Source organism: Mus caroli, unplaced genomic scaffold (genome assembly GCF_978045245.1).
Source record: "Mus caroli unplaced genomic scaffold, Mus_caroli_1 scaffold_1, whole genome shotgun sequence".
Taxonomy (NCBI): Eukaryota; Metazoa; Chordata; class Mammalia; order Rodentia; family Muridae; genus Mus; species Mus caroli.
Genome location: NW_028227256.1, coordinates 178,624,228 through 178,642,830, shown reverse-complemented (window position 1 = coordinate 178,642,830; position 18,603 = coordinate 178,624,228). Strand labels below are relative to the sequence as shown.

General features: G+C 45.4%; 1 protein-coding gene across 1 annotated transcript; it reads left to right on the top strand.

Moving 5' to 3' along the window:
* Positions 1 to 6,093: 6,093 nt before the first annotated feature.
* On the top strand, positions 6,094 to 16,850 carry H3-3a (H3.3 histone A). The gene is made up of 4 exons (XM_021173159.3): positions 6,094 to 6,231; positions 7,739 to 7,889; positions 9,243 to 9,396; positions 16,209 to 16,850. Exons 2-4 carry the CDS (start codon positions 7,762 to 7,764, stop codon positions 16,335 to 16,337), a joined length of 411 nt encoding a protein of 136 aa, XP_021028818.1. The 5' UTR covers positions 6,094 to 6,231; positions 7,739 to 7,761; the 3' UTR covers positions 16,338 to 16,850.
* The last annotated feature ends 1,753 nt before the right edge of the window (positions 16,851 to 18,603 follow it).

The following is an 18,603-nucleotide window of genomic DNA, read 5'->3' as shown; positions in this document are numbered from 1 at the left end:
GACTGTCCTGGAACTCACTTTGTAGACCAGGCTGGCCTCGGACTCAGAAATTCCCCTGCCTCTGCCTCCCAAGTGCTGGTATTAAAGGCGTACGCCACCACACCCAGCCTTTTTTTTTTTTTTCTGCCATTACTTTTACACTAAAAACTTTGAAAAGAGAATACTTGTGACAAGTTCTCATGTACTATGGATGCTGCTACCCTGAGTGCTGGGATTAGAGGCAGGTGCTACCACACTCAATTTAGGAAATACTGGAAACAAGGTCTCTCTACATTCCCGGTCTTGGAACTTTCCATTTAGAGCAGGCTGGCCCTGCAATCACAGAGATCTTCCTGCCTCTGCCTTCCGGGGCTGGGATTAAAGTTGTGTGCCACTAGTACTTAAGGGAATACTTCTTAAAGAGAGACAGTCTTCTGTGTTCACAATGACACTGTTCCTGTAGCGTTTACCTGCTTTTTTTTACTTTGTAGGTTAAAAAACAAATAGGTTTACACATTTCTCTTCTTACCTTAACTGGTTGTTAAGCTCAGTGGTAGAGAGCTTATTTGGTGTCTATGAAGCCTTGGATTTCAGTCTCAGCATCTCACGGGGAAGGTAACAAAGAAGGGCTTCATTATAGCCCTGTGTGTGCCTGGGTTCAGTATGGTCACATGGATTCACTATAGGCAGGGCACACCTATGATCCCAGAACTTGAGGCTGTTAAGTTAGAGGCTAGCTTGGAATACAAAGAGTTTCTGTCTAAAAAAAAAAAAAAAATTTTTTTTTCCATCACTCATTCCTCAAGGCAGACCCACACTTATCCAGTTCATTTAAGCTGGGCCAGGATGACCCACGTGTCTTCATTTATAGACTTCTGGAGGGTATCTCTAGTTTACTCCATGAGCAATTACCATCCAAGGGAGTCTGACCTGGAAAGAATGGCAAGAGCAGAAGCCCTCAGTCACTCAGTACTGAAACTGATGGAACTAAATAGAGATGGTTTGCCCTGGTAAAACGGTTGTGTAACCCTCGGCCCACTGATGAAACACACCAGACTCTGAGGGGCCCGGGTTTTCCCATTTGGATATCCTGGGGGAGGAGGGGAGGCACATCTTACAGATGACTCCATAGGCAGGTCTGGTGTGAGCTGACAAAGTACAGTATTTAAACCACAGGTACCTCTTGTTAAACTCACAATCGAGAGAAAAGACCTCAGTCCAGCTAACAAACGCACACACCAGCTGCTACATTTCTAAGATGGAAATCAGCATAGAAATCCACAGAGCTTCGCGTGGTGTGGGGTGAGGAAGATATGGTACAGAGGTAGCCGAGGAATGACGAGAAACAGAGGCACAGAGCAGCCCAGAGGACTTCACCATGGGACACACAGGGGCCAGGAGATAAGACCTGCTCCTTACTTGGAACCAAAGTCTTTGGTTGAAAGTAGCCCCATCTGGGGATGCTCACTGGAGATCAGCCTCAGCAGAGGTGGCTTACTCTGCAGATGTCCCTTGGTCCTCACTGTGTAGGGAAACAGATGAGGGGAAGCTCTGGCTGAATTCAAATGAAGCACTGAGTGCAGCCAGGAAGGTGCTCTGGCTTAGTTCCCGGCCCTAGGTCTCTGAAGCAGCAGAGATCATAACCCAGCATGGCCAAGGAGCTTGAGAGACACCATGGGAGCATAGAACAGCCCCAAATGAAAGCATGCAGGGCTGGTTCACACCCACGTTTCCTATTTTCTACCAGGTGGTACCCGAAGCAGCTGCAGACTCCTAAACATTCTACAGTTTGACCTGTATTGTTATTTTAATACAGCTTTTAGGAGGCTGGAGAGATGGTTCAGTGGTTAAGAGAACTAGCTGCTCTTCTGGAGGACTTGGGTACGATTTTCAGTACCCATATAGTGGCTTACAATCATCCCCTAGGGATCTGGTGTCTTCTGAACATGAGGGCACTGTATACACACAGGCAAAACCTCAATACCCATAAAAATAAAGAAAAAAATTTCAATACCCCTTAGAAATTTCAGCTGGTGACTGAGCTCAGTTGGTAGAGTGTTTGACTGACATTCAAGAAGCCCTGGGTTTGAGCCCCAGAACCAAATAAAACTAGGAATGGAGGGTACACATTTGTAATCCTAGCTCTGGGGAGGCGAAGACAAATCACCCATAGCTGTATATTGAGTTTCAGGCCAGCCTGGGTTACATGAGACACTGTCTCAAAAAAATAAGTTTAACTGTATTTAGTATATACCTTAAAAAAATGTTTTATTGGGGGTCAGACTCAGGTTATTAGCTTTAAACCCTACCCCATCCCAAGATTGCATTGGCTAATAAAGAAAGGGAGTGCTTTCTTAGAACGAAGCGCTGGGTTTGATCCCTGGCACCATACAAAGCTAAGTGAGGCCAGGGCCATGGTGGCACAGGCCTTCAACCACAGCACCTGGGAGGCAGTGGCAGGTGGAGCTCAGACTTGCACAGAGAAATCCTGTCTTGAAAAAACAAAAACAAAAACCCAAGTGTGTTGGCTCACATTTCCCAGCGCCTGGGAGGTGGAGACAGGAGGGTCAGAGAAGCTACCTGGCCAGCATGAGGCCCTGTCATGGATGGCCAGAAGATTGTCTAAGAGGTGGCTCTCACTGGCCAGCATGAGGCCCTTTCATGGATGGTCAGAGGACTGTCTAAGAGGTCGTTCTCACAGGTTGCATGAAGCACCTTAACAGATAACACTATTTTCTGGGCAAGAAGAGAAGAGTTTTGGAGAAAAGTGAGGATCTAAGACCACAGGACAAATGACATGCTTTTCAACAAAGTATGAACACAGGGAGAATCTATAGGTTATGAGATTCAAAAGGCTCATCAGAGCTGGGTTGTCATGGCCTATGCCAGAGTGAGGCAGAGGATCATGAGTCCAAAGCCAGTGTGAGCTTCATAGTGAGACCCTGTCAAAAGAAAAACGCAAACAGTGCAGATGGAACACAAAATTGGTCCGGGTCAATATAATGGGTACATGGGAGTTACTTGTGCTATTTCATCTACCTTTGTGTATGACAACTTCCATGGTGTGGGTGAGATTTCCTAATGGTTACAGCTAATAGAAAAAGGACTCTTCCAGGTGTGGTGTCAGACGCCTTTAATCCCAGCACTTGGGAGGCAGAGGCAGGCAGATTTCTGAGTTCGAGGCCAGCCTGGTCTACAGAGTGATTTCCAGGACAGCCAGGGCTACACAGAGAAACCCTGTCTCAAAAAAAAAAAAAAAAAAAAAAAAAAAAGAAAGAAAGAAAAGAAAAAAAGAAAGAAAAGAAAAGAAAGAAAAAGGACTCCAACCCAATGTGTTAGTATGTATGCAGCGGGACAATGCTTCAGTAGAAGAAACAGGCAACAGTATTCCTAGAGTTTATATTCTTACTGGCAGGAAACAGACCATAAACAAACAACAGATTTAAATCAACACCTCAAAGAAAAGGGTGGTAAGTGCTCAGAAACACCTCCAACGGGCAGCAGGTTTTTGTGCTTGGTGAGCAAGAAGAATGAAGTGACTAGCATTGTTTTTGAATTTTTGATATGGTCTTCCCATGTAGGCTTAACAGGGTTGGGACACTGTACGCTCAGCAGGCTAACCTCGTACTCCCAACGGTCCTCCCGGGTCTGATTCTGAACTGCTAGGATTATAGGCCCGCACCGTCACATCTAGCTTTGCCGATTTATCCTATCCTTTCACTTATAAGCAAATCTTAATTAGCGGCCATGATTATCTTATTCTAGGCAAAGATTTTAACCTGATTTTAAGCTCTTGCTCCCCTCTTTCCATTACGATAAACTCCAAATGTTGAGGGGTGCCTGAGCTCCAGGAGTGGAGTCTGTCCTCTGGGGGTGTTAGCATGTGCCTTTAATCCCAAGCACTTAGAAAGCAGGCAGATCCCTGTGAGGTGGGGGCCACCCCGCTGGTCTACAGGTCTACAAGTCAGTTCCAGGCTAAACCAAGAGCTACACAGGGAGACTGTAAGACAACAAAAGACTAACCTCTGGTGCCCCTGAAGAATCCTTGAAAAGAAAAAGGCTCCTCCCCCCCCCCCCCCCCCCAGGAGCAGCTCTCCTAGCCGTGCCATGAATTGGAAATAAAGCCTGTTTCCATTAGCTACAGTCTTTTGCCATTCTCGGGGCTCCAAAGCATCCTTTTCCCTGGGCAAGTGCAGCTTCCCTGTGGAAGGCGATGCTTCTAGAGAAGGACTCAATCAGGGCTGGACCGGTACCGGTGCTGTTCACTGCAGCACTCCCAGTCTTCCAAAAATTGTTCGGAGCAGAATCGGCATGCCATATATATATTGCAAATCTGGAAACTTCCTGATTACTAAGAGGATAACCAGTCATATTTCCAGAAAGAGCTTGCGGACTACTATCACACAAATAACTACTATTTCCATGTCAGAGATGGGCAACTTAAGTCGGTTCACAGACCCCACAATCCACATGAAGTGGTTCACCAGACAAGGTCCTTCCATCCCTTAGAAACATCTGCTTAAAGCCAGGAAGAATGTATGAGGAACCTAGCATACATAGATAGTACTATCTCTGACAAGCTAACATTTCTTGAAGATATGACTGATTCAATTGATATGTAACAGCCTTCTTGGATAAATCCAGCAACAAATATTTTAGTTTCCTGAAAACAAAACACAAACAAGCAAGAGGGGAAAAAATGCTTCTTGGCTCAAATTATAGGAATTTTTCACTGGCAGCTCTGTGGAGGGTTTTTTGCATATGTGCATTTAGGGTAGTATCGCAGATTGCATGTGTTCATCAACACTTAACACTCATTAAATAATAATGGAACAGGAGGCCTGGGTTGTTTTTTTTTTTCCTCTAGGGTCTGTTCCTCATTTCAGTGACCTTGGCCAATTCCATTTCTTCTCTCATATCTGATTTCCACATATCTGTTTCAGGATAATGTTTATGATAAGACTGCTTTGAGAGGTGTTCGGATTACATATATAGTGTACTGTCCTTCATCAGTACCCTATGGGACCCTCGTGATTCTTCTACCGAAAGCCTTCACCCAGAGTTGTGGAGCCTGGTCAATACCATCTGGGGACGGTTCAGATGTTTGTGGGTCACTTAATGAGAACTTGAGCTATACAGTCTGTTGCCCAAGCTACTGGGCAGGAGGAAAGCGGGAAACAGCTTTTCCTTCTACCTGCCGTTTCAGCCTCCTGTAGCTGACATTAGACTCTTATGTCATGAGATTTCTGCAGCGCTCCTCCAACAGCGAAGGGGTGGAAAGGCCTACTCTGCCTTAGACTGCTACAGCTGTGTTGCACATTGTCTCCGAGGCTTACAAAAATAACAGCCATCTTGCACCAAGAACCGCGGCCTAGGAAGAGGGCGAGCCCTGTCCCTCGGCCCCGGTGCCACCACCTGCGACGCGCTGACAGTCTCCGCACTGCCCCGCAGGCTGCCCCTCCTCTCCCGGGGCTAGAGTCGGCGACCGACTCGTCCTTAGGTGACTTGGCCCGAGCCTCCAGACCGGCCCGCGCTCGGCGGGGAGCGAAGGCGGGAAGAGGCCCGCGGGTCCCCCGCCCCTGGCGCGCCGCGCGGTCCGAAAGTGGGCGCGGGACTGGGGCTTCCACTTTGCCAGCTAGCTTCCCGCTCGGGCGCGTTTTCAACTGGGGCGCGGCGACCGTACGGCCGCGGCCTTCTCCCCGCCCCCACACGGGCCGGGCACCTCGGGGGCGCGCGCGGGGGCGGTGCCCCTCCCCCCGCAGGCCGGGCGCTGGTCCGCAGCCCGCGCCGCCCTCCCCGCCCCCACACCCCCCGCTGTGCACCCCAAAGCTGGGCTTCGGGGGCTCACTGTGACGCCTGCGTCCGGCGGGGAGGGAGTGAGGGCCGGGGACGGACTAGGGCGGACGGCCCCTCGGCGGGCCCCTCGGCGTGTCTTTTGTGTTTGTACACACCGCGAGAGGCGGCGGGAGGAATGGGCGGGCGGCGCGCGGGGGAGGAGCGAGCGCGCGCCAGCGAACGAGCGCGCGGGGGGAGGGGAGGGGCGGGGCGCGCGGGGGCCCTGGGCGGGGCCGAGCCTTCCCTCCATTGTGTGTGATTGGCTGGCGCGCGGCGCGGGGCGGGGCGGCGTGTGTAGGGGAAAGCCTCGGTGTCAGCCATCTTTCAATTGTGTTCGCAGCCTTCGCCGCGCCGCCGCTGTTCTCCAACGCCAGCGCCGCCTCTCGCTTGCCGAGCTCCAGCCGAAGGAGAAGGGGGGTAAGTTTCTCCGTCTGCCCGCCTTCCCGGAGCCGGGCTCCGCTCGCCGTCGGCCTCGTAGGGGCCCACGGAGGCACCCACAGTCCCCCCGGATTCGACCCGCAAACTTTTTGGCGCAGAAATGGAGATGGGGAGCGAGTTTGCCTTCCGCGGGCGGTGGCGGCGGCGGCTCCCCGGTCTCTCCGTCTCAGCCCAGCAGTGGCACCGCCGCGGCGTCGAGCCTGTCTCCCTCCGGCGCCGCGGGCTCCTCTTTCTTCGGTGAAATCCCTCCCGCTGCCCCTTCCCGGGACCCCAGACCTTCACCATGTCCCGCGCGAGCCTCTTAACTGCCGCCTCCGGGTCCCAGGCCCCAGTTTTTCGGGCGCAAAGGGGGTAAAATCGCCGCCGCTTTCCACCCCGGGCTAACTCGCTTTTTGCTGCCTCTCCACAGTTGTGCCTGAGCTTCACCATCTTGTCTCTCTTCTCTGGTCACCGACCATATTTTTTTCCCCCCGTTTCTCTCTTCCCCATTTTAAAATGGAAGGAAAAAATTTTAAGAACATTTTTTTGCCTTTTTTGGAGAAAAAGAAACGATGCTTATGAAATGCAGAAAACAAAAAAAGAACTTTTGCATTTTTGGAGAGCGGCACGTGGCAGGGGATGGGGTATTTTCGAACGATTTGCTGTTTGTCTCTCTGGAAGGGAATCGGATACGTTTCCAATTGTTTCCATTTTGTGCTAGTCTTCGGGAGCCGAGTCGCTCGCTGCCAGCGCGGGGTGCGGGGACCGAGACGGGCAGGTCGGGTACCCCGAACCTAGGGACCCTAGGGAGGCAGAACCAAAAGTTTATGTGGTGCTGGGTGGGCTGGGCGGCCGGTGTCGAGCGCTAATTAAGCCTGGGTGCGGGGCAGTCGGCTTCCATAGCGAAGCCCGGGAGGGGGACGGGCTTTGTGGAATGCTCTCACTGGCGATGGCTGTTGTTCTTGCCTTTCGAGACGCCTTTTTGTCAACATAACTATAAAGAAACAAACCTCAAGAATGTTTTTAGATATTTACAGCAACCCAACTGCCAGGCGCGAGGGGGGGGGCAGCAAACCGAGTTGGGGGGGGACGCTGAAACCTTTTTTTTTTCTTTTCTTTCTTTTTTTTTTTTGGCTGTAATTTGACTCGACCTTTCTGTGTTTGTGGCTTCGTTCATTTGACTTGTTTGTGATCGAATGTTTGCAGACGTTTCTAATTTCTACTTTAATTAAAGGAATTGGATCGAAAGCCATGGTGGGGGGCGTCTCTCTGGTTTTGGCTGTTTTATCGCTCGAAAATAGCTTTATAGAGTAAATGCTGACAATTTTCTAGTTTGTTTTAAATCATGTTTGGGCAATAGATGTAATCCGCGCCCTTCCAAACTAATTATATAACAGCCCCCCCCCATACTGATTAATTTCCAGATTTGAGGGGGGGGTTCTGGCAGGAATAATGTTATGTGTGTTTTAGTTGAATCCGATATTTTTTGTTTTTTAAACACTGATAGGTAAGTAAGGAGGTGTCCATACCATGGCTCGTACAAAGCAGACTGCCCGCAAATCCACCGGTGGTAAAGCACCCAGGAAACAACTGGCTACAAAAGCCGCTCGCAAGAGTGCGCCCTCTACTGGAGGGGTGAAGAAACCTCATCGTTACAGGTATTTCTAAACCGGCAAGGAGTGGGATAGTGTCCGTGCAATTTAACAGGAAGATAGTCATACTTTTTGCTATGGGGAAAAGATGTTTCTCTCTTTTGAATGATTATTACTACTTGAATATATATGCATATGTTCGTTTGTGAACACATGTATCTTAGTATTCAGTTTGATAGATAACATTACATTTTGAAGCTGGAATCTGATCTAAAAGCCTAAAAAGACATAGTATAGTCAACTAGTGCTCTTAACTGCTGAGCAATCTCTCCAGCCCCCTAGTATAGTCAACTAGTAATAGGACACGTTAATATTTTAAATAGCCTCCCTTTTTTCTTCTTTTTTTTTAACTAGTGAAGTCATACACACACATTTTTAGGCAGCTCCTCATTTGTGGTAAGGTAAGACTTATGATAGGGAGACCAGTAAAGTTCCCATCGGTCATATTTACTTGGTGGGTTTTTCCCTACCTCATTTAATTTAGATATAACCAGTGTTGTTAAAGACATCAGCCATTAGAGGGCACAAGTTGCCCAAATTTACATAGACAGATTTTACAGTGAAAAGCTCAGAGTAGAAGAAATAAGTCAGAATTAGAAAACAATTCTATAGGCAGTAACTTAAAAACTTTTTTTTTTTTTTTTGGCTGGGCAGTGGTGGGGCATTTAATTGCAGCAGGCAGACAGGTCTCCGAGTTTGAGGCCACCCAGGGCTATCCATAGAAACCCTGCTGGGGGGGGGCAGAAATTTTTTTCTTAAGAAAAAAACTGCAAACAAGTTTTCAAATGTAGTTATGACTGATGCTAGAATAGAATGCTGGGAGATAAAACCCACTGAAGTGAATTGTTGAGTTATGTAAGTCTTAGATGGGCCAAAGGAAAGTGATGCTGACCTCAGAAGAGACTAGGCAGCCTCTACCAACAGCCTAAGAGCTAATGTGTTCCCAAGTTTTGTATGTTTAGAAGGCAGGGCTCATGTAACCCAGGCTTGCCTGGGACTTAGTGTGTACCTGAGGCTTGTGTCACACCTCATGCCTCTGCACCCTGAGCTCTGGTACAAGTGTGAATACCACAACCAGCTCAAAGTCTCAGTTCTTAGCAAAGATTGATGGGTTGTGTGTGCATGAAAGTGAAAATGAATATATGGCTTTGATAAACTGCCTTATCGTGCTTTTTTGATTTTAAAGGTGATCTTTTTCTTAACAGGATTGAATATTCAGGTCATAAAACTGATCTGTGAAATTTGGTGTTGAAGAATAGTTGAGTGGGTCTTTTTGAAAAATTACTGCATTTATTTAAAGCTGACCACTTTTTATGTCGTATAGGCTTAGTAACAACTTCTTAAACGTTAACTTTTTAGGCCTGGTACTGTGGCACTCCGTGAAATCAGACGCTATCAGAAGTCCACTGAACTTCTGATCCGCAAGCTCCCCTTTCAGCGTCTGGTGCGAGAAATTGCTCAGGACTTCAAAACAGATCTGCGCTTCCAGAGTGCAGCTATTGGTGCTTTGCAGGTAAATGGGTAGCTGGGGAAGATCCTAGTTTTGTTTGTTCCTGTTGTGTACCAAGAGCAGTTACACGTCGTGTTTTCATGTAGCTGTCATTAAAAGCCTGTAAGGTAATTGATTTACTCCTGATGAAATTTCAAAGTTAAATGATTCAAGGTGGCTGGGCAGTGGTGGTGAACACCTTTAATCTCAAACCTTGGGAGGTTCAAGGTCATGCATAAAAACCTAAATCCTAATTGGTTCAAAAGCCTAATGCAGTTATTACCATTTAGAATTTTTAACCTTGTATTGAAAGCAATGCCTAAAGCTGGGTTGGTTTATGGATGTTACAAAAGGATAGAGAGCTAGAGGTCCATTTTTGGTCATTTCAAACAGCTGATGGAGAAATGCCCTGGTCCTAAAGAAGCAAGAGAGGGTGCAGTTTAATACTTAGAGTGAGCAGTGTTCAAGGATGCGCAGGAGTGTGGTGGTGCTAGGACTGACTGCTGGGAAGGAGAAGGGGACTGAACACATGGAGCTTGCTGACAGCAGCGATAGAGTTCATGTTACCCAGGAAGCACAGTCTGAATTTAGTCTCAGTTCTGGTGCTGGGAACAGTGATCTGGAGTGATTGGACGTGGAAGCACTAATAACTTACAACAGTATTAAAGTTGAGATTAACACAAAAAGAACTGACAAATGTTGGTATCTCAACCATGAAAAGGTGGGGCTGCAGTGACCACTCTGGATAAGAGGTGCAGGGTTCAATTCCCAGCAAACACATGACAGTTCCCTGCAGCTCCAATTCTGAGGATCAGTTCCCATCACACAGACAGACAGACACACACACGCACACACAGGCAGGCACAGCGGGTCAGAAGCAGAGTCAGTGGGAATGCAGCTTGCTGGACAGTACTGCACATCATCATTGGAGGATTTTAAAGATCACTGTTGCTGTGCCTAGCTTTTGCTTTTATATTTGAGAAAGATTTGATAGGTGGATTCTACTTTGATGTATGATTGGTTGAGCTGTTTCTATGGTTAGGCTAAACTGCATTTGATTGGTGAATCGGCTTCTATTAAATTTGCATGGGTTGAAATTACTGAAATTTCAACTATCAAAATCTTCCCATACTGTTCCTTTAGAATTTTATTTTTCCATTTCAATAGCTGCTTATCAATTCCTTTGAATAAATGCATTTACTAAGATTCCCAAGATGAGCTAATTTGTTTTCTAATTACTGTTAGTAGGCTCTGCTTAACACATCACTGTACTTGTAAGTCTAGCATTTTTTTAAATCTTACATTCAATAACTGTTTGTCTATTGAAATTACTAAACATTTGGGCTGCAACATTTATAAAATCATTCATGTGTAAACATCCATTGTTGCTAATATTTAGTTACATAATCACCAGTAAGCATGATTTTGAGTAAAATATGCACTTTTTTTAAATGTCCCCTGATTTTTATTTATTTATTTTTGAATGACTTGAGTTTATTTAGGTTTATGCTCAGAAAGCCATGTATGTGGTTAAGGGTGACCTTGAACTCTTTATTCTCCCTGCCCCTGAAGACTGGGATTATAGGCAAGCTCCATATCTGCGTTATATGGTGCTTGCATGTGCATAGTAGGCAAACTTTCCTCCTTACCCTCCAAGGTAGGGTCTTGGTAGCCCTGGCTGGCCTGGAACTACCTCTGTAGATCAGGCTGGCCTTAACTCTCCTGTTTCCGCCTTCTAGGTGCTAGGGTTAAAGGTGTTCACTGCTGCCTGGCTAGGCAAGCTCTCTTAACCAGCTACACCCATAGCTGTCTTGCTGGCACGGCAGGTGTCTTTAATCCTGCACACAGGAGTGGGGGTAGAGGCAGATGAGTCTCTTGATTTCCAGGATAGCCAGTACAACATACATAGTGAGATCCTTTTGTAAAAATGAAAGAACACAGTGATCTTCCTTGTAAGTTTTTTCTTGTATTTGTTTGTGAGAGAGAATATAGGTTAGTTGGAAGGTTAAAGTTCTATAAGTGTTAGAGTTGCTGCCTTTTCTAAAAGTCCCTAGGACCAGAGCCAAAAAAAAAAAAAAAAAAAGATAGTCATTTGCTTGTGGGAAAAGGATATAGAAACAGATGAGGTAGAGTTCTATCTAAACAGTGCTTTTTAATCTGTCCTGATGACTCAAAACTTTTATAATTCCAGCACATGTGAGCCTGAGGCAGGGGTGTTGATGTAAATTCAAAGCCAGCCTGGCTACACAGTAAACCTCTCTTAAAAACAAGGTATTCTATTTTAGGCTGTAGAATTACATAATTTAAGTTGGACATGATAGGGCATGCTAGTCTATAGTGCCAACACTCACATGAATAGTGAGTGGCAAGGAGAGTTATTACTCAACACCAGTTTGCACTATACAGCTAGTTCAAGATTAACCTGGAATGCATAGGTGATCCTTTCTTTTCTAGACAGGCTGGTGTGGTAGTGGTTCATGCATGCCTTTGATCCCAGCATTTGAACAGCATGAGCAGGCTACTGTCAAGTGTCAGGCCAGTGTAACTTCAGGATAGCCAGGGGTGCACAGGGAAACCCTGTCACAGAACTGGAGAGATGCCTCTGAGGTTAAAAGCCTGCTCTTCCTACTTTAATTCCTGTCTACGTCAGACAGCTCACAACAACCTTGTAACTAGTTCCAGGGGATTGGTATCCCCTGGGGAGGCACTAGGATGAATCATGGATGTGTGGCACGTGTATAAACAATCGCCTACACACACACACACACGAGTGTGCACAGGCTGTAGAGAATCTGTGCACTGTGTAAAAGCATCACTTGTCAATAAAAGTGATGGCCAATTAGCTGAGGCAGGGTTAGAAGGTGGGACATCTGGCAGAGGGAGGGAGAGACAGAAATTCTGGGAAAAGTAAATCAGGAAGATTCACCCAAACTCCAAGAAAGTCAGGCAAACGAAGCTAAGGAGAGCTAGGTAGCCAGCTATGTGGCAGGCAGACTAGAATGAACAAAGCCCAGTGTGGAGGCGGCGGCGCACGCATTTAATCCCAGCACTCGGAGGCAGAGGCAGACAGATTTTCTGAGTTCTAGGCCAGCCTGGTCTACAGAGTGAGTTCCAGGACAGAAGGGCTATACAGAGAAACCCTGTCTCGAAAAAAGAAAAAGAAAAAAAAAGTTGTGAGCTCTAGTGGGGGTGGGGGGTGGGCAAAGCTTATGGCTTAGGGATTTATTCATAAATAAATAGTCTCAGAGCCTTATTCTGGGAACAAAGGCTGGGTAGAAAAGCTGGTGGGTAAAACACGCATTTTATAAGTTAATCTTTTTGGTTTTTCAAAACAGGGTTTCTCTGTGTATCCCTGGCTGTCCTGGAACTCACTCTGTAGACCAGGCTGGCCTAGAACTAAGAAATCCTCGTCTTTGCCTCCCAAGTGCTGGGATTAAAGGCGTGTAAGCCCACCTGCTGGGGCTACCCCCCCCCCCCAACAGGGTCTTTCTATGTAGTCTGCATGTTCTTGAACTTGTAGACTAGGCTGACCTAAACTAAAGAGATTTGCCTTTGCCTCTTGAGCACAGGGATAAGACATGCATCACCATGCTGGCCAACTTTGTAAGGCAGGGCTTCACCTAGTTCAGGCAGATCTTGTCCTGAACGAGCAGTTTTCCTGCTCTAGCTTTGTTAAGTAGATAGTTTGGATTGCTAGCCTGTGCCACCAGTCCTGGCATAGTGACCTGTCAGTTTAAAATGTATGGAATGTGTGTTGGAAGTGAAGGCTCACACCTAGGACCAGGGAGGTTATGGTAGGAGTACCACTGAGCTTAAAGAACACCCTGGACTAGTGTAAAACCAGCCTCAAAAAAAAAAAAATCTGTTTAGCATTTTGCATTTAATATGTTCAGATCATGGTTGGCAGTAAAAGGAAACAAGGAAACCGTAGGTTAAGAATTGTGGCGATGACTTTACAACTAAAGGAAAAAAATAAACATAGTTCAAAGAGGTAGGGAGATGAGGAATAATAGGGAATTGACCAATGTAACGTTTAGCTCTTTACCCTAAATATCAGGGAGCTTGAGCTAAAATGTTTTTAGGTTAAGGATGAACAGTTTTGAGACAGTGGGACATTAAAGTCAAGTTATAAAATGCTTTTTTCTTCTACCATTTCAAAATTACATTTTTGAGTTACAATTAGACTTTGTTTCTTTAGAGACAGGATTTTACCTTGTAAATTCAAGCTTGTCCCTGCATCTGTCTTCTGTGTGCTCCACCATGCTGGGCTCTTTACAATTTTAATGTTAAAGGGACTTAGGAATATTTGCAAATAGAACTGAGGATGCGTGTGCTGTGATCCAGCCCAGCCCATAGGCTTCCAGAGAACACAACTCATAAAAGCAAACGGTCTCAGACACATGGCCCTCGCTGATGGCCTAGAACCTTCTGCTGCATTCCACAGAAGAATTGATTCTAGGTTTTGCGTAATTCCAATGCTGGGTGAGACAGAAGGATTGATTACTGAGGAGCTTCAGGCTGTGTCTACTATAAACTACTACTGAGAGCAGGCCACTGTACATTGGGCCTAGCACAGTTTTGTGATTTTTTACAATTGTGCACATAAGGACTTGATCCTCCACCATGTGGGTTTCCAAGATCAGATTCAGGCTGTCAGGATGGATCTACACCTGCCTGCCAACCATCTCACCATCTTGCTTTCTAGACCTCTTAGCTCACTTGTAAACTCAAAAATGAGTCCCTGAATAGTAAATCCTTGAAATAGGTAAGATATGGGTGAAAGGCTTAGTTAGAAGGGAGTTGTGGGGATTTGGGGTTTTGCAGTGCAGAACATCTATATGGGAACAAAGCATTACATGGAATGAGATCTCTCTTGCCAAATTAATTGACGGATATTAAAAGCTGACTGGTTCATAGGGCCAGAGCAAATGCCAAGAAACTGGAAACAAGAAACTTCACTAGGAAGACATAGGAGTCGTGTTACTCAGCCCTTTATGGAATAGCTTTGAGCTAGAACTTAAAGATAGGTGAGAGTCACAAGTGTTAAAAACATACAGAAATAGTACATTTTGCATGAGGCAGATATTTTTCTTTTAAGATTTTATTTATGTACTATTTTTGAGTACACAGTAGCTTTCTTCAGACACACCAGAAGAAGGAATCAGATCCCATTACAGATGGTTGTGAGCTACCATGTGATTGCTGGGATTTGAACTCAGGACCTCTGGGATTGCATTTGGTGCTCCTAACCACTGAGCCATCTCTTTAGCCCCCATGAGGCAGATTTTTTTTAGTAAGGTAGTAAGTATTCCTTGAAGGATGAAGATAGAGCCTGGAGAAGTAGCTTGAAGTAAGTGCTTCTCATCCAACCATAAAGGCCTGTGTTGAGTCCCTAGCACTCATGCAAACGGCTGTCCCTGGCCATTGGTGCCTGTAATAGAGAGGCTTGGTGGGTATAGCGCCTGCCTGGCCTGGGTGGTCCAGATCCTCAAAAAAACTAGGTTGAGATTGGGAAGATGGTTTATTCATTAAAGTGGCTACCGTACAACCATGAGGACCTAACTTCAGATCCTCAGTGCACACAAAAAGAGGGACACGGGATCTATAATCCCAGCACCAGGGAATCAGAGATAGGCAGATCCTTGGAGCTTGCTCTCTGTCTGGCCTAGCTGAATTGGTAGGCTCTGGTTTCAGTAAGAGGCCATGTCTCCAAAAAAATAAGTGGTGAACACCCTCTTGAAACCTTTCCTGTGTGTATATATTTTATGTGTTGGGTCGTGTTGTTCACACCTCATTTGTTGGTGTTTTTAAAAGCAGAATTGGAGTTTGACTGGGAACAAACACTGGTGAAAGGGGATGTCAGTACATTGTACTCCCAGCTCCTACTCTAGGACCCAGGAAATGGCTTTAAAAGGACATCACTTGGTGGCACATGTGTGCTGCTCAGGAGATGGCTCTCTGCTTCCATCATGTGGGTCCCAGGGAACAAGTGATGGCCAGCATTTGTGAGCTGCATGCAGGAAGAGTTGCTTAAGAACAGGAAGGGCTAGCCTAGTCCATGTGAGCCTCAACTGTCTCAAACACTACCACCACTGGGCGGTGGTGGCGCACACCTTTTATCCCAGCATTCGGGAGGCAGAGGCAGGCAGATAACCTGGGCTAAAGAGAGAAACCCTGTCTCGAAAAACAAAAAAAAAAACCAAAACAATACCACCAAAAAAAAAAAAACCCTGGGCAACTATAAGATGTGGAGGTCCTTTTTCCTTTTCACATGACATGATGGGTGTCAATGGGTGGTTCGTAAAGCTAGCTAGTTTAAGTGGGGATGAATAAGAAAATACCCTGAAGAATCTTACAGTGTAACGGTGGGGGTGGGTTCAGCATTTGAGAGAGTGCAGTAAATTACACATTAAGGATCTGGAAGAAAGCACTTTGGAGCTGGTGATAAGCCAATTGGGACAAGGTCCTGAGTTCAATCCTCAGCATTCCAGAGTGTAACCAGAGATAACGTGAGGACCATGTGTTGGACCCTTTCTCCATTGAAGGGATCCTGGGCTGACTTAGTGATGAGTTTGGATACACTTCCTCTTGCAAGGATGAGGATGTTAGGATTTGTTGGTTTCTTTGAGGCCATTTGTTTACTAGGGAGCATGTTAACATTTGGAGTATTGAAGTGTCTTGATGTTTTGTGAGGTTGTAGAAAATGTTGTGAACTTCGGCATCTTGACAGGTTTCTATGTGAGCATTTGATAAGTTCTTTAAAGGGTTTTACTGTGTAAGTGTATTTTAACTGTTGGAAACAATGCCACTAAGTCATTTCTCTTTTATTGTTGCAGGAGGCAAGTGAGGCCTATCTGGTTGGCCTTTTTGAAGATACCAATCTGTGTGCTATCCATGCCAAACGTGTAACAATTATGCCAAAAGATATCCAGCTAGCACGCCGCATACGCGGAGAGCGTGCTTAAGAGTCCACTATGAGGGGAAACATTTCATTCTCAAAAAAATTTTTTTTTCCTCTTCTTCCTGTTATCAGTAGTTCTGAATGTTAGATATTTTTTCCATGGGGTCAAAGGTACCTAAGTATATGATTGCGAGTGGAAACATAGGGGACAGAATCAGGTATTGGCGTTTCTCCACGTTCATTTGTGTGTGAATTTTTAATATAAATGCAAGATGTAAAGCATTAATGCAAGCAAAATGTTTCAGTGAACACATTTCAACAGTTCAACTTTATAACAATTATAAATAAACCTGTTAAAATTTTCTGGACAATGCCAGCATTTGGATTTTTTTAAAATAAGTAAATTTCTTATTGACGGCAACTAAATGGTGTTTGTAGCATTTTTATCACACAGTAGATTCCATCCATTCACTATACTTTTCTAACTGAGTTGTCCTACATACAAGTACATGTTTTTAATGTTGTCAGTCTTCTGTGCTGTTCCTGTAAGTTTGCTATTAAAATACATTAAACTACACCTGCTTCTGGTCTTTATTATTAACCTTACAAGTTTAATATCTGGTGATTTGACAGAAACTTGAGGTATAGGAGAAAGAAGGTTGGCGTGAAAAGGAACAAGCTGATGACTGAGTAATCACCAGAATCTTGCCATAAGCTATGCTATACTATTAAACATTTAATGGTAGATGACAACGTGTAACTAAAACAATGTTATATATTAACTGAAGTTATTCAAGTACCAATCATTGAGTCTTACCTTTTTTAGTTATTAGCATTAGAGTGTTTATGTAGAATACATGGTGATGGTCAATAATGACATGGAGTTAGTTTTAACTGGGGCAGGGAAAAGAATGGACTGGAGCCATTTGGCAGACTCTTGGTTATTTTTTAGGAACTAAATTATAGGTGCTTATTAAAGTTTGCTGGGGCAGAAAGTTTGTGAGGTAGAAGCAGATTTCTTCAGTTCAGGCTCCCAAAGGCCACAGCAAAATACATTGGGGCATGTAGCTCGCTAAAGAGCTTGCCCATCACCGTTTCGGTCCCCAGCAGTGTCCACGATGGTGATCATCCTAGTAATCCCAACACTAGGGCAGTCAGGATATGAGTGTAGGGGATCAGAAGTTTGAAGCTGCCCTTAGCTACATAGTTCAAGGCCAGCCTGGGCTACGTGAGTTTTGTTTGTAATAATCTCTCAGGCAAATTTTGACTGCTGGTGCATTTTGTTTTATATATAGATGTGCTATATGTAGCACTGGCTGACCCTCAAACAGCAGTATGCTATAAGCTACACTTGGTGTGTTTTAGATTTCTAAGTACAGGCAGCCCTGGTTGACCTCCAGATGATAACCTTGAATTTAGTGAGTCCTTGCCTGTCTCCAAGTGTACTTGGGTTATGGCCTGCTCTTCCCATTTAAGAGCATCTCTTCACTTTGAGGTGATTTCATTATGTAGCCAGGTTGGCCTTGAGTTCATAATTTCTCCTGGGATTACTGGTCCTTACCTGGTGTCTTCCCCACTGGGTTTGTCAAAAACCCAGAGCTTGCAAAGCACCCGGTTCACCTAGGCCTGGCCTCCCTCTGCCCAGGAGCAGTTGTTTACACGAGGAGTCTGCTATGAGTCTGCTATGATTCGGGTTGCTTGGACGTAGTCTTTTAGGTTTTAGGGAACCAGACTAGTGAGCTTTGTTTTGAGTGGTTTTGTTTTCTTTCTTTATAAAATAGCTTTTGGGCTGTCCCGCACTTGGCTCATCATTCATGTACAGTATTATATAGTTTGGAGTTTACCAAAAGTACCATGTAAGTGAACTTAGCAGTCAATGTACATAAATACCTGAACTTGTCTCAATATAATGCATACTATATTTGACTTGTTTCCTATAAAATGGATAATCTGTTCCTGTTTACAAAGCAATGGAGTTTGGAGAGAGAGAACACAAGCTAAGGTATGTCTTCTCACCCTTTGGAGGATGGAGACGAGAGGATCGGGAATTGAAAGCCAACAGTGAGTCTGAGACCAGGCTGGGCTTTTTATAAACAGGATCTCACTGTGTAGCCCTAGCTGTCATGGAACTCGGTAAACCAGGCTGGCCTCAGACTTGAACATCTCCCTCCCTCCCTGCCTCTCCAGTGCTGGGCTTAAGGGGTGTGCACCACGAGGCCCTTCTTGAGAACTGACTTGACTTGTCCACTGACCTATGTGCATGCTGGGGTTGGTGTCTGTCCTCTCCCCCCCACAAATCAAATTTGAAAAATAATAAAAGTACCAATAGA